Here is a 24,401-nt window from a genome sequence, read left to right as displayed (position 1 = left end):
CGTGCAGGGCCACCCAAGACGGACAGGTCATGGCAGAGAGTTCTGACAAAATGTGGTCCACTGGAGAAGGAAATGGCAACCCACTCCAGTATTCTTGCCAAGAAAACCCCATGGAAAAGATATGACGCCGGAAGATGAGCCCCTCAGGTCGGAAGGTGTCCAATATGCTACTGGGGAAGAGCAGAGGGTATTTCCAAGTAGCGCCAGAAAGAGTGAAGCGGCTGGGCCAAAGCCGAAAGGACACTCAGCTGTGGATGTGTTTGGCGGTGAAAAGAAAATCCGATGCTGTAAAGAACAATACTGTTTAGGAACCTGGAATGTCAGATCAATGAATCAAGGTAAGCTGGAGGTGGTCAAACATGAGATGGCAAGACTGAACATCGACATCTTGGGAATCAGCGAACTAAAATGGACAGGCATGGGCGAATTTAATTCAGGTGACCATCGTATCTACTATTGTGGCCAAGAATCCCTTAGAAGAAATGGAGTAGCACTCATAGTCAACAAAAGGGTGGGAAAAGCAGTACTGGGGTACAATCTTAAAAATGATAGAATGATCTCAGTACGAATCCAAGGCAAACCATTCAACATCACAGTAATTCAAGTCTATGCCCCAACCACTGAGGCCGAAGAAGCTGAGGTTGATCGGTTCTATGAAGACCTACAACACCTTCTAGAACTAACACCAAAAAAAGATGTCCTCTTCATCATAGGGGATTGGAATGCTAAAGTAGGAAGTCAAGAAATCACCGGGATAACAGGCAGGCATGGCCTTGGTGTACAAAATGAAGCAGGACAAAAGCTAATAGAGTTTTGCCAAGAGAACATGCTGATCATAGCAAACACTCTTTTCCAACAGCACAAGAGGCGACTCTACACATGGACGTCACCAGATGGTCAATATCGAAATCAGATTGATTATGTCCTTTGCAGCCAAAGATGGAGAAGCTCCATACAGTCAGTAAAAACAAGACCTGGAGCTGACTGTGGCTCAGATCATGAGCTGCTTCTTGCAAAATTTCGGCTTAAATTGAAGAACGTCGGGAAAACCACTAAACCGTTCAGGTATGACCTAAATCATATCCCTGATGAATATACAGTGGAGGTGAGGAATAGATTTCAGGGATTAGACCTGATAGACAGAGTGCCTGAGGAACTATGGACAGAGGTCCGTAACATTGTTCAGGAGGCAGCAACGAAATCCGTCCCAAAGAAAAAGTAATGCAAGAAAGCCAAGTGGCTGTCTGATGAGGCTTTACAAGTAGCTGAGGAAAGAAGGGAAGCGAAAAGCAAGGGAGAAAGGGGAAGATATACCCAACTGAATGCAGAGTTCCAGAGAATAGCAAGGAGAGACAAGAAGGCCTTCTTAAATGAACAATGCAAAGAAATCGAGGAAAACAACAGAATGGGAAAGACTAGAGATCTCTTCAAGAAAATTGGAGATCTCAAGGGAACGTTTTGTGCAAAGACGGGCATGATAAAGGACAAAGAAGGCAGGGACCTAACAGAAGCAGATGAGATTAAGAAGAGGTGGCAAGAATACACAGAAGAACTATACAGGAAAGATCTGAATGTCCCTGATAGCCATGATAGTGCGGTCACTGAACTTGAGCCGGACATCCTAGAGAGTGAAGTCAAGTGGGCCTTAGGAAGCATTAGTAACAACAAAGCTAGTGGAGATGACAGTATTCCAGCCGAGCTATTTAAAATCCTAAAAGATGATGCTGTTAAAGTGCTGCATTCAATATGCCAACAAATCTGGAACACTCAACAGTGGCCACAAGACTGGAAAAGGTCAGTTTACATTCCAATTCCAAAGAAGGGCAACGCCAAAGAGTGTTCAAACTACCGCACAATTGCGCTCATTTCACATGCCAGCAAGGTGATGCTCAAAATCCTACAAGCTAGGCTTCAGCAGTATGTGAACCGAGAACTACCGGAAGTACAAGCTGGGTTTCAAAGAGGCAGAGGAACTAGAGATCAAATTGCCAACATTCGCTGGATCATGGAGAAAGCAAGAGAATTCCAGAAAAACGTCTATTTCTGCTTCATTGACTACGCTAAAGCCTTTGATTGTGTGGATCACAACAAACTGTGGCAAATTCTTAAAGTGATGGGAGTACCAGACCACCTTACCTGTCTCCTGAGAAACCTGTACGAGGGTCAAGAAGCAACAGTAAGAACCAGAGATGGAACAACCGATTGGTTCAAAATTGGGAAAGGAGTACGACAAGGCTGCATATTGTCACCATGCTTATTTAACTTATATGCAGAGTACATCATGAGAAATGCCGGGTTGGATGAATCAGAGGTCGGAATTAAGATTGCCAGGAGAATTATCAACAACCTCCGATATGCAGACGATACCACCCTAATGGCAGAAAGCGAAGAGGATCTCAAGAGCCTCTTGTTGAGGGTGAAAGAGGAGAGTGCAAAAGCTGGTTTGAAACTCAACATTAAAAAAAACTAAGATCATGTCATCTGGCCCTATCACTTCCTGGCATATAGAAGGGGAAGAAATGGAAGCAGTGACAGATTTTACTTTCTTGGGTTCCAAGATCACCGCAGATGGTGACTGTAGCCATGAAATTAAAAGACGCTTGCTCCTTGGGAGGAAAGCTATGGCAAACCTAGACAGCATAGTAAGAAGCAGAGACATCACCTTGCCGACAAAGGTCCGTCTAATCAAAGCTATGGTTTTCCCAGTAGTAATGTATGGCTGTGAGAGCTGGACTATAAGGAAGGCTGAGCGCCGAAGAATTGATGCTTTCCAACTGTGGTGCTGGAGAAGACTCTTACGAGTCCCCTGGACTGCAAGGAGGTCAAATCAGTCCATCCTAAAGGAAATCAACCCTGACTGCTCATTGGAAGGACAGATAATGAAGCTGAAGCTCCAATATTTTGGCCACCTAATGCGAAGAGAAAACTCCCTGGAAAAGACCCTGATGCTGGGAAAGACTGAAGGCAAAAGGAGAAGGGGACGGCAGAGGATGAGATGGCTAGATAGCATCATGGATGCAATGAATATGAACTTGAGCACGCTCCGGGAAAGAGCGCAGGACAGGAAGGCCTGGCGTGCTATGGTCCATGGGGTCACGAAGAGTCGGGCACGACTGAACAACTGAACAACAACAACAACAATGCAAAATTTAAAAATATAAGGAACATACAAACAGACAGTATACACAAAGACAATGTATATATAAAAATAACTTTGAGCAATCAGCCAAACCAATAACTGCAGATTAATGTGGAAATGGAACAGCATTATGGGCCAAAACTTGGGAAGGTCCGGTCACTATATACCCACCCTGTGTTAGCTTTGCATGTATTCCATTTTATGTCTGTTCCATCCAATTTTGACATCAGTTTGCAATTAAAAAAAAAAACCCTGCAAAAATCGCATTTACTTTTGTATGCAGTTTTCCTTAACATATGTATTTTGTATGCAATTTACCCAAATATGGGCGTTTTGTATGCAATTTACCCAAATGGACACATTTTTATATGCAACTTTCTTTAATATATGCAGTTTTGTATGCAATTTTTGAAACTGAAAACTACATTGCCGAAGTCAGAGAAGTGTGTATGTAATACAAAAGATAATTTTGTTCCCATTCACATATTAGTCCAGGAAGTGTGAACTGGGTTCTTGTGCTTCAAAATGCAGTCCAAGCAAAATCATTCCACATCCCCAGTAAAACGTGCAAAAATGATGTGGACTAGAAATAGAGTTCTCTTTTTAAGCACTTCAACACATTTCATTCATTCAAATTTTATTGTTTATAGCCAATGGCCATTACAATATAAACACAAGAAAACACATTTATAAAACATTGGACAATCAGTCCAATAAAACACAAATAGGGCCTTGGAAATACAAATAAAAAGTTTTAAGCATATGTTTGAAAAACAAAACTCCCCTTAGGTTTTGTCACTGATGTGATTCAGAAAAGCCACTCTTAACTTTGTTGCAGCTAGCCCAAACAGAGCTACTTTGTAACTAACAAATTTGTCTATGTCCGCCAGCAGCCATCTGATTTTAAGATTATCGGATAGGCCTTCTAGAGAGGTCTGAAAAGGGAGAATGAACTTAACCCTAGGTGAATTATATAGAGGACAGTATAAGATATAATGCACTACATCTTCGATTTGGCCTAATCCACATACACAACACATATTGCATGCAAGTAGAGCAGGGGTGTCTTTTCTAGCCCAAGGACCAAATGCAGTTTCAGTGAAGTTCCTGGGGACTGCATTCCAGTGGTGGGCGAAGCTAAAGTGAAAAGGGGTGGAGCCAAATAGAAAGGAGGTGGGGCCAAAGTACCAGCATCATTTAGCTTAAAGTTCTTACTGCCGGTCACTAAGCCTTAGGAGAGGCATTTCAACCTTTTAGAATGGGGAGAAAACTGCACAAAAGCCAAGAAACCACCAAATGACTGGTGGTTGGAGGAAAGGGGTGGGGCCTGGCAGAAGGGGGCATGGCCATCTGGAGATCCCAGGTGGGCCAGATTGGGTCTGAGGTTCTGCACCCGATATAGAGGGAGGAACTGGATGACCTCCACCAGCTCCACTCTATGTCTCTGTGGCCTCTGGCTGTTCGCCTGCATCACCCTCATATTCCGCAGGATGTCAGGAAGAAGAGTCCATGTGTAGGCTCTCTACTTGAGCAGGAATCCCCAGCAAGAAGAATCCACCCATAGGTTCTCTACTGGAGCGGGAATCCCCAGCAAGAACAGTCCATCCATAGGCTGTCTACTTGAGTGGGAATCCCCAGCAAGAACAGTCCACCCATAGGCTCTCTACTTGAGTGGGAATCCCCAGCAAGAACAGTCCACCCATAGGCTCTCTGCTTGAGCGGGAATCCCCAGCAAGAACAGTCCACCCATAGGCTCTCTACTTGAGCGGGAATCCCCAGCAAGAACAGTCCACCCATAGGCTCTCTACTTGAGCGGGAATCCCCAGCAAGAACAGTCCACCCATAGGCTCTCTACTTGAGCGGGAATCCCCAGCAAGAACAGTCCACCCATAGGCTCTCTACTAGAGCGGGAATCCCCAGCAAGAACAGTCCACCCATAGGCTCTCTACTTGAGCGGGAATCCCCAGCAAGAACAGTCCACCCATAGGCTCTCTACTTGAGCGGGAATCCTGCACATTCAGGTACAGTTTCAATTATAGACACAGTCCCACAGCTGCACAGGGGTCAGCTTACAATGGTGTTTTGAAAATGTTGCCTAATTAAGGCCCCCTTTCAATGGAACATGCAAACCCTTTTGTAGCAGATTACTGGAGTGAAAGTGACCAGGAAGATATCGATGGCTCCTTAACACTGAAACAAGAGGGACCCATAACACTTTGTGACACCTACCACCGAACGCCCTCGGTAAGTGGCATGAGGCATGCGCTAGGCCATTCGCGATTCTTGTGCTGCTGTTTAAAAAAAATGGCAAAGTATCTTCGCTGTAAGTCAAACAGAGCAAATACTACTTGCTCTAGTAAGCAATGAGAACATTATATACCTGACGGACCAAGAGTACAGGTAAATCATATATTGAAAAGGAACCCCACCAGGTTCAAGGGTGGGGGTGTTAACTTTACAAATGAATCCTATGTCTGCTTACTTGGAAGTGAGTTCCACTAAGTTCAGTGATGCTTGCTCACAGGTTAGTGTCTATAGGACTGCACCACTAAGGATGCAATCCTATGCATATTTTGACAGAAAAAAAGTCCTACAGCTCCCAGCATTCCCCAGCCAGCACAGCTGGCTGGGGAATGCTGGGAGTTGTAGGAATTTTTTCTGTCTAAACATGCATAGGATTGTGCCTTAAATAACCTAGTCAAGCTGGGTCATTAGCTAATTTAAGAAAGGGAGTTTTTTTGTCAGCACTTAGTAATCATTAGGGATAGAATTCCATAGAATGTTAACAGATAGCAACTTTTTAATGCAAATGAAGTTTCACTCCTTTTTCTGTGATTATGGCCAGACCCAGGGGGGAGTAAGGATAAGAAACATGGGAATCCTGGAAGGGGGGCAAGAAAATGTGTCTGTGGACCTGGAAAAAAAAGTCCCATGTGCCCAAGAGCCTAAAAATGTCACCTACTTCTCATTTAAGGTCACCACCTTTTAATCTGACAAATAGGGAGCAGAGTGGTCATCACATCAGTGGGACAGAACAAGTTAGATAGCAAAGGGCTGAGCGTGACCTAGAGCATAATCGTTAGTATCTCGTCACATCTTTATCTCCATTCATTGTTTTAGGCCACAGTCCAATCCATGTTTAGCACTGCTGGCTGGGGAATGCTGGGTGACGATGGATCTGGTTTTAGATGATGGTAGCAATGATTGGAAGCGCCGAATTGGGCAAGCGCGGGGATTCCCGCTCCCTTGCCAAGCCACTGTAAAGAACCCATTTACAAAAAATGACAGGCATAAATGGTCTATTTAGATTATACCTGTAATTTTGCATAAATAGGCCACTTTACAGCTGCCATTTGCGCAAAATCTGCCTTGCCGAAAAAGGCCGAACCACCATTTTTACACACAGTCATGGCTCGGGAATGGAGCAGAAGGCCACTAGCCACAAGCTGGGCACCCACAGACTACCCAGTGGCTCAACACACACAGCGAGTGGGGTCGGGCGGCCACTGAGGGTCCAGTGAGCAGTGTGCAAGGTGGGATTAAGTGAGTTCGTCCCTCCCTACTTCATGCCATGCTTGTGGGCTTCCTGGTGGCCTCTGGTTGGCCACTGTTTGGAACTCAATGCTTGACTAGATGGACCCTTACTCTGATCCAGCATGGCCCTTCTTATATTCCTGTGCTCACACCAATGTCAGTGGGGCCAAGAATCTGCTCAGAGCTCTAAAGGAGCTATCCAACATGCTGAAGCTATTCTGGGGATAGGGATCAGCACTTGGGTAGCTCATTTAGAGTTCTGACTGGTTTTGACTGAAACCCAGGGCGGATTTACAGCCCCACTGACATTGGAGCCATCACCCTGCACTGCTATGAAACGCGGAATTGCAAAACTGGTCACTAATGCTAATGATCCCAGGGCACGGTCTGAAGGCACATGAGGCAACCGCCTTGCTGAAGCTAAGCAGGTCTGGGTCTGGTCAGTGCTTGGAGGGGAGATCGCCCTGGGAACCACCTTGAGTTCCTCGGTGGAAGAAAGGTGGGATATAAATGCAATAAATAAATAAATAAACAATGGTCACTGTGGCCCTGTATGATTCCAAAACAGGAATTTCAGTTTTCAGAATGATTGTGACAAACAAAACACACTGTACATTGTAGTTTTACAAAATAATTTGCAATTTGTGGCTTTCTAGATGTTTTGGCCTAAATCTCCCATCAGCCCTAGCCAGCATAGCCAATGATGAGGGATCATGGGATTTGTAGGCCAAAGCATCTGGAAGGTCACAGGCTGCCCACCCCTGCTACAGTGGGAGTAAGTCTCATTGAACTCAAAGGGACTTACCACTGAGTAGATATGCATAAGATTGCACTGTTAATCTGTATTAAACTGACATTTTTAGATAATATACTTTGTTCTTGGCGACCTCCAAAATCCTCCCCCCGCCCACATACACACAGGCATACAGCAGAAACTGACTGAAGCTGATTTGTTGTAGTTCTCCCCCTGTCCCCCCCCCCCCAAAATGTATGGACAAATTCTGCCAATGATAAGTTTTCTATTTACTATGCAGAGAGCTCCTAAAATATGAACAGTTCAGAAAAAGGAACAGGTAGAAACTCCAATATGGCTGTACTTCCATTTTCATGACTGGGATGGGAGCAGGACAGGAAAGCAGTTCATTGACAAATTAGAACTTCTAAAGTTGGAGAAATCGGTGCCAACTGGGATGTTCCGGGGAAGCCATCTTTGTTTGTTCACATGACTCACATGTTCATGTGTAAAGCCGGAGGTGGAAGAATCTGTTTATTTACAACAGAAGGAGCACGTAGATGACTGGAACTGAATCTTCCACTACACTACCATCCTGTGCTCCACTTCTGAAGGTGCTTTTCTAACTGCACAGCACCAATAATGGCAGTGAGTCCAGCGTGGAGAAAAGTACTTGTACCTACAGGCTGCATTTCAGACATCATGATAAACTATAGTTTATTGTGACGGAAATGGACCTAGCTTTTCCCCCAGGTTCAAGCACCACCACCCCTCTCTTTTTCTGGATTGGCTGCAAGAAGATTGGAAACTGTTGCTTCAGATTTGTTAACCACAATTTAGTGTGACACGTGAATCCTACCTGCAGTTAATCTTCGCTATGGTTTGCTGAAACAAGCCAGTTTCATAAACCGTGGTTTGAAGTTGGCTTGTTTCAAAGGAACAATAGTTAATATTGATCGTAGGTTCTCATGACTGGACAACATAACAGGCTAGGGTTAATAAAAAATAGAAGTGAAAGCTTCTGAACTCCTCCTTGTGGTGACACCACAGAAGGAGAACGCAAGCCCAGGGCGGGGTGAGGGGTGGGAACTAGGCTCATTCCTGTCACAATAAACCATGGTTTATCCTGATGTCTATACTCAGCCATAGTGTGCCAGGAGATACGCTGGTGGAGGAGAAAGGATTCAGCTCCCCTTACCTTCACACTCCTTTTAGTGTAAAGTACAGACCCATTTTTATATACAAATGGGGCAGGCCGGTCAATAAACAAGCATGATTTCCCTGTCACACCTAGTATGGCCCTTAAATACAGAGATACGAATTCATCATGTCAAGGTGGCTTGTAATTACACAGTCTCCATCAAAGCCAAGTTTTGTGCCATATTAGTCACCCTTCAATAAGAGTGTTCCTTCGATGGAAAGGCAAGGATACAAACTTGCTAAAAAAAAAAAATACAATACAATATTTGAAACCATATCTATTGTGTGGCTAGTAAATGCACTGCTGATATACCGAGAGTGTGAGGCCTGTTTTTATTTAATTAACCTGTGTTTCTAAGTGCAGATAGGACTCTTTCTATTTTTCTTTCAGATTTTTCTTCAGCGTCAGTGATGTGATCCTCACACAGCCAGAACCAAAGAGAGAATGACTGAGGCAACAGCATCACATGGGTGAAGCTCAGACTGATTTTCACCCATGTGATGCTGTTCCATCAACTGGGATACAGGTTAAGCCCCTCCCTTTCTGTTTTTTCCCTTCTTTGCATTCCCTCTCTCTCTTTTTTTTTTAAAGAATGCTACATTAAGGACGCAATCCTATGCATGTTTAGACAGAGAAAAGGCCTACAACTCCCAGCATGCCCTAGCCAGCTGGAGCATGCTGGGAGTTGTAAGCCTTTTCTCTGTCTAAACATGCATAGGATTGCACCCTAAAAATCATACTGAACATGTAGAATTTAACTGAAAGAATTTGCATACGTTCAGCAGTCCCCTAAAAACTCCCCCCCCCCCCAAATTGGGTGCTTATACATTGTCTTCTTGTCCTTCCCTCTTCTATTTTGTTGGGACATTTGTTCATTTAAAAACAAACAAACTGGAAATCCAGTTGTGGCTTCTTTTTCGGGAAGGGGGCTTCTAGATCTCCCCTACAATGTATTGTGGATATGCTGAGGAGGTCTTCAGAAAAACCTTTATCAGTAATACCCTGCCCCTTCTTCAGGAGTTTGCTGTTGGGCAGTGAAATGTGTCCAAACAAGAACAGGGAGTGGTTAAAAATTATCCAATGATTGTGTAAGGAAGTTGCTGTGATTTGCATCTTCATCAGAACATAGGACTCTGCCTTCTACTGAGTCAGACCATGGGTCCATCCAGCCCAGTATTGTCCACACTGACTGGCAGTGGCTCTCCAGGGTTTCAGGCAGGAGTCTTTTCTGCCCTACCTGAAGATGCCGGGGATCAAACCTGGGACCTTCTGCATGCAAAGAAGGTCCCACTCTGCCACTGAGCTACGGCTCCTGATTCCAAATCAGATCTCATGGTTAGCATTACTGCTAGACCTCACTTTAGATGTTCTTTAACCAAGGTCATTTCTGCTTCCCCAAGCCAGTAGCAGGATGTTGAAGAATATTCATCCATGTATAATGCTGTGATGACACAGATGACGGATGTGACAGAGAACTGGGCGCTGCCAACCATGTTGTCACAGCAACTCATGTGGGTGGAAGTCTTTAGACATTCTGTTACCAGCATGGAAGCAACTGTGAGAGAATCAGCAACTACATTGGTTACAGAATGTTTAAAGGGAGGGAGCATATATTGTATAGCACACATTGTGTTTTTCCTTTATGTTCTCATCATTGTGTCATATAACAGAATGTTTTGATTATTTTTAGATGAATTCTTCAAGTCCTTTCCCTGAGCCTAAACATGGCCGACACTTCTCCAGCGAATCGACCTATTCTCATTCTTCGGCGGAGGATTCCCGGCAGGATCCGACAGGGAGCACTCACTCGGCCGGCTGTAGACCTCCCTACAGAGAAAGACGTTCATGGCAAGATCTCATAGAGACCCCGCTGACCAGTTCAGGCCTCCATTTTCTCCAGACTGTTCCTCCTGACTCTGAGTACATGAGTGAGCAACTTGGGTCGTCACCAGAGAGGCGGCGACAAGCAACACTACCGGTCCAAAGACGACACAACCATGAACAGGATGGACCTTTCCCATTGGTGGAGTGCCACAGAGGTCACAGCTCTCACAGCAGACCACAGAAACAACGCAGTCAAAGTCTTCCACGAAACAGAGATGTCCAGGTCAAAGGCCGGGTAAAACCCAGTGGGATAACAGAAGAGAGATCTGAAGAGAAGCTACCTATTAGAAAGCAAAGTAGTTTGTGTGAAGAAGGTAAGAGGAAGTTTTGTGTGGCCTGCCATGACTCCCCACACCACATTTGCTGCCACCGAATTTCTAAAGTGCTACATGCATGGATGGTAGTATACACTGAGAGAGCAAATAGTTATAATATATAACGGGATGGGGTGAGCAGAGTGGTTAACACTGTATTTTCTAGTCAGACATTAAATTAATTCTTACTCTCGTGGGATGCTGATACCCTCCAATAATGCCAACCATCACTGCTTCCAGAAAGAAGCTCTAGGACCTCGTTTCAGAGCATCTGCTAGGACATGTTTTGGCAGCCACTGTCCAGAGGGCTCTGTGACTCCCTGAGTGTTGCTCTCAGTGAAACCCATTTCAGTTCTTTTTTTTATAAGAACTAACCCAAATTTGCACATTTCTTTACATTCAGGGAGGTAAAAAAATGAGATTTTAAAAATGCGCATGTGGGAGAAACCGAAACTGACAGATCCATCCATCCAGGCCCAGGGCTTGAGTGCTTAGCTCATAAAAGCCTGGGTTTGAATCCCTGTGAATTCAGCCATGTTTGTGGTGCTGAACTGGGATTCCCACCTTTTTTCTAGCAGGTTCCTTATGTCTAACAGCTGTATAGCAGGCAGACACAACAGGGTCCTGACCTTGAGAATAGCTGTAGCTATTGAATTTGGCCTGTCCAGATGGGTGAGAATTAAGATGGGGGGGTTTTGTCAAAATTAAGAATTTTTTCAACATTCGCAAATTTCTTCATATTCAGGATGGAGAGCACTTGAGATCTAAAAAAATCTGAATGCGAAATAAAGTGAAACTCATTTTCACTTTATGAAAATGAAGTGGGGGGAAGAGATTGTGTTTATGTGTGAATGCATACATATGTATGGCCCACAGCCAACAGCAGATGCAGCTCTCAGGGCCGAAAAGGTTATGCATCCCTGGGTTAAAAGGATCTCTGGTAGCAGGCCTGAGAGACTCCATTAAGAGTTCTGGTAGAGTTGCTACCAGTCAGAGCAGGCATACCTGGGTTAAGTGGACTCAATATTCTGTACAAGGCAGCTTCCTATGTTTATAAAAGCGGGACCATATTTACTACTAGTCAGCAATAAAGGCTAAACAGAGCCAACTTGAGAATGCCCTAGAAAATATAGAAACTGAGGCCTTAAGGGTAGATTTGACACCTGAGTTAACATTGACCTTAAATGAGATGTAAATGTTTTCTAGAGAGCCAGCTATGCATTTGAAAGGCTTTTGCTTTACCTCAGATTTTTGTCACTAGAGTTCATGAAAGGTTGCAAACTGGAAATGCTGTCTGTTTAAGCATTACTCTAGAATTAGAATTATGCTAGAACAGGCTACTAAGGTTTACAGGCAGGCCTCCCCCCCCCACAAAAAAATAACTGTTTTAGATAATAATAATAATAATAATAATAATAATAATAATAACAGCAGCAGCAGCAGCAGTAATAGTAATAATACAACTCCTGTTGCAAAGTAAAGCTTATTTTTTAAGTTCATCTGCTGCTTTCCTTCACTGTAAATATGTAACATATGAAGGTCAGTTTGATTTTTCTTTCAGAAAACACTGAAGATCGGAGAGAGAGTGCAGACGGTCTACATGAGTTGTATAAGTCCCTGGAGCAGGCTAGCTTGTCAGCGTTTGGAGAGCAACGCCCTTCCACCAAGCAGGAATTCCGGAGGTCCTTTGTCAAGAGATGCAACGATCCTATTATCAACGAAAAGCTTCATCACATCCGAGTTCTCAAGAGTACTTTAAAAGTAAACATTTATCCTTCCTGTACTATATGTGTGAATAAGCTGCTGTGGCACCAACATGAAGGATCAATGCCCTAAAACTGGTTATAGAGAACAAAAAATAGAAACATTTTTGAATTATCTGTGTATAACTTGTATGTTAATGTGTTGTTCACATTTGAATCCCACCCCTCTTCCAAGGACTTCAGGGTAATGAACATAAGGTTTTGCTCATATTATTTTCACAACCGTAAGGTAGGTTAAGCTGAGAGATGAATGACTGGCTCTGGTTCACAAAATAAACTTCATGCCTAGGGTAGCCATGTGCCCTCTTTTACAATGGACAATTCTCTGTTTGAAGGGCTGTCCAGTCCAACTCCAGTTTAAAGATAAAGAACCATAAGAAGAGAGAGCTTTGGGGGCCTTGAAGTTGCCCATCAGAAGTTAGCACCTGGGCGGCGGACTGAGCAGGCACACAGGTCTCCTGGTCACAGTCTTCTCCACTGTGGAGAGATGTATTATATTTCTGTTAAATTATTATTTCTAAATGTGGATCCATACATACTGCTTCACATATGCAAATTTTATGCAAATGAATGTCCTCTTCTGTCGTCCCTTTTGGGTGATGCACTCCCTCTTTCTTGGCAATGTGTTAAGTGACCACCTTATGCATAGCTGAGTGGGGATTTGAGTGGGGAGTCCCAAGCTTGAGGGGCAAGTCTAGGGGGCTCTTATCAATGGGGCCCTGCTGGAGTGGGGCCTTTGCAGGTGCTCAGTCACGCCTACCCTTGCCGCTGGCCCTGGTTGGAGCCATTCCCGTCTTCTCTAGCTGCTGATGTTCTTGAAAGCAAAAACGAACAAACACAAAATTGGATGAGAATATAAACACTTAATATTCCATGTCTGTCGACAGACAGCCTTTTAAAAATAGGAATACATATAAACTAGCACATGCACATTTTATGCAAATCACTGTCCTCTTTGATGGTGACGTGTTTCCTCTTTTTTGACAATTCAGAAGTGGCCACCCTGAATGCAAGCTGTTGGGTCCGTTGCATGCAGCACCTTTCTATCCAAGGGTGACCCAAGGAAAGATCATTCTGGCCCCAACTGGATATAAATGCCCATTTATACTCACCTCTTTGTTCTGGCATTGTCAAAACTGATCTTTCTCGCCTCTATCTTTTCTCTCCATTCCCCTTCCCTTGTGTGTCTTGTCTTTTTAGTTTAAAAGTTTGAAGGCAGGACCTGAGTCTCTCAGAGATTCTCAAAAAGCTCATCTAAACTACTTGGGTTTGTTTTTTTTACTTGACGCATAACAGCAAGATGGGAGGAAGTCACCTGGGGCGGGCCCATAGCTCAGTGGTCAAGCATCTGCCTTGCATGCAGAAGATCCCAGGTTCAGTTCACAGCATCTCCAGTTAAAAGGATATGGTACCAGGTGAAGGGAACAGCCTATCTTTGCCTGGGACTCTAGAGAGCTGCTGCCAGTCAAAACAGTCACAATACTGGCCTAGAGGATAATTAGTCTGACCTGGTATAAAACAGCTTCCTATGTACCTAGGGCACTGGTTGGGTGTCACCACCAAGAAGGCTCTATCCCATCTGCCCACCCGCCAGTCCTCAGATATGATGGGAAATGGATCACGGCCTTCTAACCCTATGGGACGAGGCAGTTCTTTTGATAGCCGGGTCCCAAAGTGTAATCACCACTTAGAATTGGCATTCAAAACAAATGGGAAACCAACCAAACTGATGTATAATGGATAATGTATGAACAAGAAGTCAGGCTTCTGTCAGCAGTCTAGCCGTTGCGTTTTGCAAAGGAAGAATGTATTTTACAGAAGGGGTGTTGAACCTCATTCAATCCGAGGGCTGAACTCTATTTCAGAGAAGCTCTCAGGGGCTGCATTCCGGTGGTGGACGGGGCTGGAGGCAAAAGGGGGCAGGGCCAAAATACCAAATATACCTGCATATTTTAGCTTAAATCTCTTACTGCCAGTGGTTGTTCAGTCGTTCAGTCGTGTCCGACTCTTCGTGACCCCATGGACCATAGCATGCCAGGCCTTCCTGTCCTCCGCTCTCTCCCGGAGTGTGCTCAAGTTCATATTCATTGCACCTAAGCCTTAGGAGAGGCATTTCAACCTAGGGATAGGCGAACTCCCCTGCGCCTGCCTCGCGGACCACTCGCCAGACTCCAGCCACTTGTCCGACTCTGGCGAGCACATGAGCCAAGCCACCGGCCAGTCCACGGGCACCCAGTGAGAAATCACAGCCTCCTGCTTGCCCATGGGCTGCCATTTTGGGCAGAATCGCAGGGAAGCTATTTACCAAAATCGCCATTTTATACAAAATGGTGGCCGTAAATAGCACGATGGCGTAAATAGTCTAATTAGTCAGGCAAGCTTGGGGATCTGCTAGCTGGCATCCAGGGGGCCAAGCTGGTGGAAACTTGTCAAGCTCGACCTCCATCTGGATTCCTCTGACATCACTATTTCAACCTTCTAGAAAGGCTGTACAGAAGCCAGGAAATCATTATATTTTTTATTTTAAAATAGATAATATATCTAGTATAAAATATATTACTGATGGTTGAAGGTTTATATTAAGTTTTATTATTATATAATATAGGCTTTGGGGAAATAATTGTATACCTGTTTCTTTGATATAAGATTGATGATACAATAGAAATGTAAGGTTGTTTATTAAACTGTAAGATTGTTAAGGTTATAGATATAGTTTTTAAAATAGAATGGCATCGGAGGCCAGGAGGTGTTGGAGTTTAAAGTCAATTCTTTATGGGGGAGGGAGAGGGAGAGGGGGAGGGGGAGGGGGAAGGAAGGGGAGGGGAGAAAATTTTTGTTTTTTCTTCACTTCCTTTCCTCTTTCCTCTTCCCTTTTTTTTTCTTTTTTTTCTCTTTTTTCTTCTCTCTTTGTTATCGTGGTGTCCTCATCAGAATATTGTACTGTTGGGAAACTGAAGTATTGATTAGGTTGTTGGTAATTTTGGTATTATTTATTTCATTTATAAAAATAAAATAAATAAAAATATATTCAAAAAAGAAGAAGAAGCCAGGAAATCACAAAACAATTGGTGGTCAGGGGAAAGGAATGGGACCAGGGGAAAGGGATTAGATTACCATAATCTAATTTGTAACCAAACAGGCGCCACTCTGTGGCAAGACCTACCACAGACAACCATGGCAAGAGTCCAACTTTATATCTGAATGGAATTTTGTCTTTTCGTCCTTTTGCAGGCAAAGGAAGGAGATCTTGCAGTGATCAACAGCCTGCTCCACGAGCCCAACCTGACATCCAAGAAATTCAAAGAGTGGAAAATAAAGAACTATGAATTTTTCCTGGACATTTGTGAGTACAGTGCTGCTCTGAAAGCCCAAAATGGAGCCTCTGAACTTGCAACCCCAGCCTCCCTGCTGACACACACGCATTCCTTCATCGAAACGCACGTCTGACAAGATGTAGCACTGGGAACACTTTGGGGTAGGGTGGGGTGGAATGGGGTGGGGAGGGACCATGAGAGATCCATTGCGACAAAACACTGTAACCTGTGTAAATAATGTACTCAGCTGTATTGTAAATAGGTTGGATAAGAAACTAGTGCCACAGGATGCCTACAGCATGATAAGACAGTCCTATTTTCTTTAGAATTATTTTGGTTGGTTGTTTGCTGTTGGGTTCTGCATTAGAAAGAAGCAGCGCAGAAGTGTTCGCTGGCATAATAAAAACCCCAATATATCCATGAGTACTGTACTAAAAGTCAAAAGTGTAGGTAACAGAGCTCTCTTATTATTTTATGTATGTAGATATACTTTATGAAACAATATCTATGTATATAAAATGTAACATGAAAGCTGAGGTTTATTTTTAAATACTCGGAAATACCCATCCTCATATGTTTCCCCACCCCCTTTCTCTCTCTCTCTCTCTTTTTTTTAAATGGAAATGTAAAGCATTAAAAAAAAAAATACAAGAAATCTATTGGCCACTCCTAGGGAACAAATGTTTAATTCTTCAGCATTTCCAATAAGTCATAGCTACTGTCTTTTGTTAACATAAAGAAGGCTGGACATGGAAATGCTAAACCTAACCCCTTTCGGTGTGCCTTAAAATGTATAGCGTATCTCCAGGAAAACGTATTTTCCCTTGCCTCTCCAGGCACAAACTGTACATGCCGTTGAAACGCTGTGCTATTTTTACAATAACGTGCCTGCTTTTCAGAGGAGGATCGCCCCTAGACACGTGTGTGTGTGTGCATGCGTGTACACATCTGCACATGCATGCATATGAAAAGTGGTCAACGTACAAAGCAGTCTGTTCAGCAATGTTGTCATGTAAAGCGGCTTCCGGTCACCTTTGCACCATCAAGGGGGCATAAGAGGGCATAAGATACAAACCTTCTTTCTGAGAAGATGGTAGCGATTCCAGGTGTCAGCGTTTATCCACTGTGAATTTAGTGCCACAGACCTGTGAACCACAAAATTCTGATATTGTCTTCTGCTGCCTCAAAATTCTGAACAGTACAAAACATGTCTGAATGGAAAACCGTTGTTTTCTATATTGACACTGTCCTTCACAGAGCTGAGTTAAATCCTTCATACTTACGGGTTCAAGTAATGTTGGAATAAAAGAAAAAAGAGACCACTGAAAGAGATAGAGACCTCCCACCCCGCCCCTCACCACTGCCAAAAATGAGATTGGTGCCTGTCTCAGAGGCCTAGACAAAGGCTCCCAAAGACTTACCAGAGGCCTACATACTCCAAGAGGCCTACAGGAGCCTCATGGGTGTAGTGACATAGGTAAGCAGAGATGGTCCAAAATATTTGGGTGCCTGGGGCAGAAAAACTAAATGGCTACCCCCATGGTGGTAAAATATAATAATAAACTGAATAACTGACAATGTATTGCCCTTTATTGGTACCTCCAGATATGTTTCCTCAGATGGGCTGCCTCACCTTGCCTTACAGTAAGGCCAAATCTGGCAACGAGCGCTATTTAGGACAGAGAGAAATTGGGAGTTAAAGGGAGAAATCGGGAGTTAAATTGGGATTTAAATACCATTCCCTCGGATGGATGGATGGATGGATGGATAGATAGATAGATAGATAGATAGATAGATAGATAGATAGATAGAATTGCGGTATATTTGTTTACATGAAGACTGTTGAAAGCACTTCACCACACACTGCACAGCCTCTATTCGTTTTGGGGGAGCTTGCACAGAAATCCCACCCCGTCTACAGAAATGAATTGGGAGTGTGCTGCAACAGCATTGTTTGGTGGCTGTACCTGTATTGCTTATCTTTGGCCTTATGCACATCTTTGGTGATGTGGGTAAACTCAAGGCATGATGATGCGGCAATAGCAATGCATCTCAACTCTCGCCACCTCTGCCCATTTGCCATAATGTCTAAATTGTGCATACAGGCACAATTCCTATACACAATCCTTCCCTTTCAAAATAAAATCTTAAAGCATGCATCTATTGGATATATACTAGAGCGGTGCACAAATGGCCTCTCAAAATTCTCCAGCCTATTTGAAGCTGGAGAAAGGTGTGGGGGGGGGGGGCGCAGAAACACAATTTCACCAAATTTCTCCTAGGGGAGGATAAATTATCTGACACTTTCTCACAGACAGGGCTCACTACTGGCAGGGGTTGTAGCACAGGTTCTTTCTTGTTCCCTAAGGGTTTTTGGTTTATTGCACTGCTTCTGTAGGTGGCAACAGCATCAACTGGGATGAGGCTTCCACTTTTCTGAGGCAGAACGTTGAATTTCTTTTGGTGGTATTTTGGAGCTTACTACGAGGTGGCCGAGGGTGCTGTATGTGTGTTCTCTCTCTATCACAGATCTTTCCATTGTTCTGCAGCCTCCCAGGCCACCTGCACTTCCTGGACTGAAAAAGCCCCATGGGAAGAATTGCCTCATAACGTCTTCCTCATGATGGCTTTAGCTAAAGTGCAAGAAGCCGAGGAGGCTACAGGCTGCCACAGAGTTTACTGTACAATGACAGACAGGGCACTCATGCACACTCCTCGGCCACCTCATAAGTAAGGTAAGCACAAGAACCACAAACCCAACCCATGAGAATTTCTCCAAAATTTCTCCTCCTTTGAATTTCTTTTCGAAAGCAATTTCTTTTCTATCAAATTGAATGAGAATGGTTGAAAAATATGTGGGAGAAAGTTTTGGCACAGCACTAGTATATATACACATAGTACTTGGATGCACATCCACTATGTAGACCAGGAGGGAAGGGAACGTCAGGCCTGAGGAATCCAATCCAGCCCTCCTGGGGTCCCAGTCCAGCGATGTCCCCTTTCAGCACACCATCAGTCATTTGGTGGCTTCCCAGCTTTTGTGCAGTTCTTCCGCATTCTAAATGGTTGACAAGCCTCTCCTAAGGCTTAGTTACTGGCAGTGAGAGCTTTAAGACAGAATATGCCTTCAGCCCCGCCCACCACTGGAATGCGGCCCCCAAGAGCTTCTCCAAGCCTGAACTCGGCCCTTGGGCTGAAAGAGGTTCACCACCCCTGATGTAGACATTACATCAAATGCATGGAGGAGGCCAGGGGCAGTGCATGCAGGCATGATCCCTTTACCCTACTGTCCACTGATTGTAGCCATTTTTCTGAATATGTGCATAGAGTATTTGATTAGCAGCATCAGAGCACACCTTGTTTTACTTAAGCCTGCTGCCTAGGTGAAAAGGGACCAGATAGCCAACCCCTGTTCTCCATTCACTGTTTTTAATGCAGTTCATCATTCACAATAATGCATGTAGCTTATAGTTAACGATCCGCGTAACCATTCCTTCCAACAAACACGTTTCGAAGATTGCTTTTAGACAATAGACACACATGCCACATCAAAGTTGTTTCAACGCCTTCATTGGAAACCCAACGCTCTGCTACTAAACATATTTACTGTGCCCTAAGGACCAGTTCCCACATGCCTGTACATCACGAGATTTCTCGGTACTTGCAGCTGAATATGTGAAATTGACTCCACTGGAAAAAGTAGTGCTGGAGGCAAGGTGAGGTTATAGGAAAATTCAATCTAATCTGGCTCTACAAAGGGCCAGCTTCAGGCTGGAAGGGGCCCTCAGCATGATGCCCAAGCCAGCATCAAGGATCAGCGTGGTTGGACACTTGCCAAGGGCCCACTGGCAAGAGCCCCCTGGACTTGCTCCTCCTCTTCACTGCTTGTTCACCTGCCTCTTGCTCTGGCCCAAACAATTATGGTGGTGCAAAGGCGGGACAATAGATGCCACGGCCTACTTACTCACTGGCGCTCTGCCTGTCAGGCAAGAAAGTGGTAGCAATTATGAGAAAGAGGTGGAGCGATACCCGCTGGAGACAAGTGTGGTGAGAAAGCAGACTCACTGGGAGAGGGGCCCCATTGAGGGTGTCTTGCCCAAAGGCTCTCCGAAACCTGGAGCTGGCACTGACAGTACCCTCTGGTGAGTCCCCCACCTATGCTGGTGCCCCTCCCACCCATATAACTATGGCAGAGGGCAGCAGCCATAGATAATCTGATGAGTGTCAAGCAACTTGGAGAAATCCCACACTGCAAGGGCTGCCATTATAATTCCCTACAGTGCCCTCAGAGCGACATTATGTCTGGACCACTGGAAATTGGTCCAGAAATTGAATGGCAGCTCCTAATTGGCATTCACTAGGGCATCAGAAAAGTGGAGGGCAGGACCAATGTCAGTGTAGGGCCTGCTAGGGGCTGGGACCCTGGCATTTGCTGGTGCAGACATTGGCTCTGGGTCTACAAATGAAGCAGAATGACGTGAGAAGTGATAGAAATCTGAGGCGATAGAATGGAGTGTAACATTTCAGACTGCAGGTGTGGGATATATCACTTTTCAAAGCTGTCCCGTACTTTAAAAAAAAAAAAAAAAACCTTTCTTGCAAATAGAAAACAAACACATCAGGGAGAAAAAATCTAGCTCACCTCTCTGCTTGCAATGCAGATTTTCTATTTGCAGGAAGGTTTTAACACTGGGGGGATTTAAAAAGGGGGTTCCTCCTCCTGTAGTCTGAATGCCTGACATCCGTTCTCTTGCCTCAGCATTCTCGCACCTTGTTCTGCTACATGTGTGTGTAGATGAGCCCTCATTCACACATACAAGTTACCCCTAACTCAGCAAGTGACGAGCATGCATGTGTAAACGAGTTCGAAGTTCCAGGAGCTTCGATCTGGATTTATTTACAAGGAAGTGTGCTCCAGATTGCAACATCAACATTTCAAAAGATTGTGGGGGGGGGGGGGGAAGACGACATTATTAACATTGGTAAAGAAACATCCCTCAAACAGAAAGAATGTCTCCCAAGTGTTATTATTCTGCTCCCATTATAATGATGGTGATGATTTTAGAAGACAATGCTCCTGGACCAATGATGCAATTAAGCTCTTAGTACTAATATTGCTGTCCTGTTGTGGAAGTGGAGGGGGCTGCTTTACATCCCCCTAGATCTTGTATTACAGAATCATTGCATTGTATTACAGTCTTAATTGTATTTGGGTAGAAAATGAAACTAAAATGCATGCAAGCTTTCATCCAGCAAGATGCATAAAACCATCCTAAAATCCTCCCTCATGGCAAATGCATCAACACTCTGCTACGTTGGTAGAATAACTGAGGCAACAGCAATAGAGAAAGGCTTGAGCACAATCCAGCTGAGGCTAAGCACTTTTAAACCCCCTACGAGGACATGCTTAACTCATCCACTGAAATCAACGGGACTTAAATGTGCCTCCATTTGGTGAGATCATATCCTTTGTTATTTACTGATTTCAGGAAAGCAAGAGCTGTAACCTTCATGCAGACAGTGCTAAAATCACTGATGGCCCAGTTGTAGTCTCAGAGACTTGGAAGGGTCCTCAAAGGTCATCTAATCCTAATCCACGGAATCTTCTACTACAGCATTCCCCGTGGGTGGCCATCCAGCCCCCACTTAAAAACCTCCAATGCAGGAATGACTACCACCTTCCAAGTCAGTCTCCCACTGCTGAACAGCTCGTACCATCAGGATATTCTTCTTAATGTTGAGCCAAGATTCCTTTCCTTGCAATGTTACGCATGTTTACTGAAAAGGAACTCTTGCAGAGTGTAATGAGACTTACTCCCAGGTTACGTGTTGTCAAAGAAAAACTTTTCTTCTGTTTATTTCCAAGCATTCACTTTTATTATTCAGCTGAACAAAAGACAGACAGACATGTATGGAAGAGAATCTGTGGATTCGCTTAATAAATAAAAAATTCTCAGGGTATTTACACCTGGATACAGACAAAGGCACATTTGGCAACAGTAGATTGGATACAAAATCCAGCATAAGGACAGAGAAAATCATTCATTGGCTACTCATCAGATTCAAGCTTGTCTCACACAGTCTACATGATCATGCTTACTTGTCCAGAACTCCTGGCTATGTGCAGTTTCACTTTTAGCTAATGAAGTTTCTTTCACAATTCCCTCCTTTTGGCCAAGCATCTCAGAGGATCCTCTGGCCACATTCCTCAGGCCTTTATACTCATTAGCTTCTGCACTTTTCTCATTTCTTTCTTGACTGTTTTCTTTTTATTGCTGTTAACTTTATTTGTGCAGATTACACACATTTACTAGTTTTTCTAAGCCAGAGCTTTAAAGAACATAAGTACACTTGCACATGTTCAGAGATTAAAACTATATAAGAACAGCATAAACAAAGGGAGCGATTCAGTATACACTTCTTGTAGATAAGCTTATCAGTGGAACAAAAGCACATGATATTGTTAAGCAACTTTTTAAATTGAAATTTTCCAGTTTAGGGTACATCTTGACTCAGAAACAATTTATGGTTATCAATTCTACACATGAAGCAACTCTTCTTACACTCGCTGGGTTTGATTAGTTTACTATGCGTTGCAACATTCTTTTTTATCACACTCTGGTTTTGAAAGACTTCAGTTGTTGCTTCTTATCACTATACACTTTCTGCTACTTTTCCACATTTTTCACTTTTGAGTTCTCACTGGTGACTTTCAGCAAAAGTTTACACTTGCTTTAACCATTCAAAAATCTTGTTTTCATCATAATCATTTTAGCACCTGCACCCTTTCTCAACAAACATTCAGTTGTACTTGCATTCTCTTGTTCAAAGACATCTTTCTTCCTGGTAAACATACAAAGCTGAGCCTAAGCTACAATTTTGCCTTCTTCAAGTTGATTATGTTCATCTAATTTCAAGGTAACATTGCATTTGCATGTTTGCATGGAGGTGGGGTCTTTTTATACATCAAAACTTCCCAGCTGACCTTCTGTGTAATGGTTACATACAGGCAATGAGTTCAGTTTTTCAAAGCTTTTTTTAGGTACACATGTCGTGTCTTCCAGCATTATTAAACAGGCAAACTTCAAAACTGATCAGATAATGATCACATACCCTCTGAGTGTCTCTCTCACTGGTCACAAAAGGCTTCAAATCATTTTACGCTACTTAATCTTTTCTTTAAAAAATGTGGACTCTTCAAAGCATTTGCCATAGCTTGAGTCTTTTATTTATAGGTATTTGATTTTTTTTACACTACTAGGCCAGTTGTTATGCGGCCCAGAACAATTAACTATGTCCACTTGGCCCACATCTTTGACTTTTCTTTGTCTTCTGTTAGCTGGCGCTAGGCTCACTGCTGGACTTTGCCAACTCTGCCAGCAAGGTGGAACCTTACTGGTCTCTTCGGAGTGGCAAGGCATTATTATGGCCCTTTGATGGCATTAGTGAACTACGAAGTAGGTACTAGGGTGCAAACAAGGAGAAGTCCAAACTTCTTCTAGCATATATTGGGACATGATGATAAAATAAAAAGAACCATGCAAAACTGTCTCCCTCCGTTTGGGAGTATATCATACAAAATCTTGTGGTATTGCGGGATGAGGGAAGACGTTGTCTGGATCAGTTTTGGCTTGTTCAATTAGTATGTCATTGCAAAATTTCTTCAGCTGTCTAACCTTTAGTCATCAGTTCACATAAAAGCCTAAAGTCTTCTAAGTCTTTTGAGCGTCTACTAGATCTGACGGTCTTGGGATTAGCTGTCTGCGTCTTGCTTTCATCTGCTTCAGGGGTAGGATTGCCGGTACCTGCCCTGTGGATCTGGATTCCGAAATCTCTAGTTGGGTCAGCAGTTTTGTCTGCTTCTGGGTTGGACAGCCTTGCGTCGCTCCATTTGAGAGCGCTGTCTCTGTCCCTTGACTCTTGAGGTCATCTCTTCAGGGGCTGAATCAGCTGGCGCTGGCCTTGGTACAGGCGCATGTTTACACTGGGAAGCGTGTGTCTAGGAGTGAATTCTTGCTAGCTTGACTGCAGTGTGGCAGACCAGCAGCATCTGGGATGGTCCTTCTCACCATGGTTCTAAAGCGGATTTTCTTTGGTGCTTCTTTATGTAGACTCAGTCTCTGACCTGAAACGGGTAACGCTGTTTGCTCACTAGTTCAGACAGGTGTGCATTCTTAACCTGGGAATGAAAATTACGCATACCTGACAATATTTGACTATTTCACTTTGGGCTAATTTTAAACAAGTTACAGTGGGCGGTGCAGTGAGTGTTCTTATTAGGTTTCTTGTAATGATTTTATAAGGATTTGGTCCATGTTCTCTGCTTGGGGTGGCTCTCATAGCCATTCAAGCTACTGGAAGAATCTTGTTCTATCCTAGTCTTCAATCTGAACTTTGTTTTGTAATTTTTGTTTTTCAATACTCTATTTACTCCTTAAATGTTTCTTAAATGTTATTTAACCAGAGAACAAACAAACAATTACTAAAATGTATTTATAGCCAACCTGCTTTGGCATCTG

The 24,401-nt window shown here is 43.7% G+C and overlaps 1 protein-coding gene across 1 annotated transcript in view; it reads left to right on the top strand.

The window, feature by feature from the left end:
• Positions 1-24,401, top strand: part of LOC146338550 (connector enhancer of kinase suppressor of ras 2-like) — a 122,588-nt gene that overhangs the window by 83,531 nt on the left and 14,656 nt on the right. The window contains exons 9-13 of the mRNA XM_084814027.1: positions 5,280-5,383; positions 10,298-10,805; positions 12,367-12,566; positions 15,800-15,911; positions 18,432-18,617. Coding sequence (XP_084670153.1) covers positions 5,280-5,383; positions 10,298-10,805; positions 12,367-12,566; positions 15,800-15,911; positions 18,432-18,616 — 1,109 coding nt within the window. The 3' untranslated portion in view covers position 18,617. The remainder of the gene's footprint in view (positions 1-5,279; positions 5,384-10,297; positions 10,806-12,366; positions 12,567-15,799; positions 15,912-18,431; positions 18,618-24,401) is intronic.

The sequence above is a fragment of the Heloderma suspectum genome, chromosome 9, assembly GCF_057233095.1.
Source record: "Heloderma suspectum isolate Gila_16-S chromosome 9, 16-S_ref, whole genome shotgun sequence".
NCBI classification, from domain to species: Eukaryota; Metazoa; Chordata; class Lepidosauria; order Squamata; family Helodermatidae; genus Heloderma; species Heloderma suspectum.
This window is presented reverse-complemented; position numbering and strand designations above follow the sequence as displayed.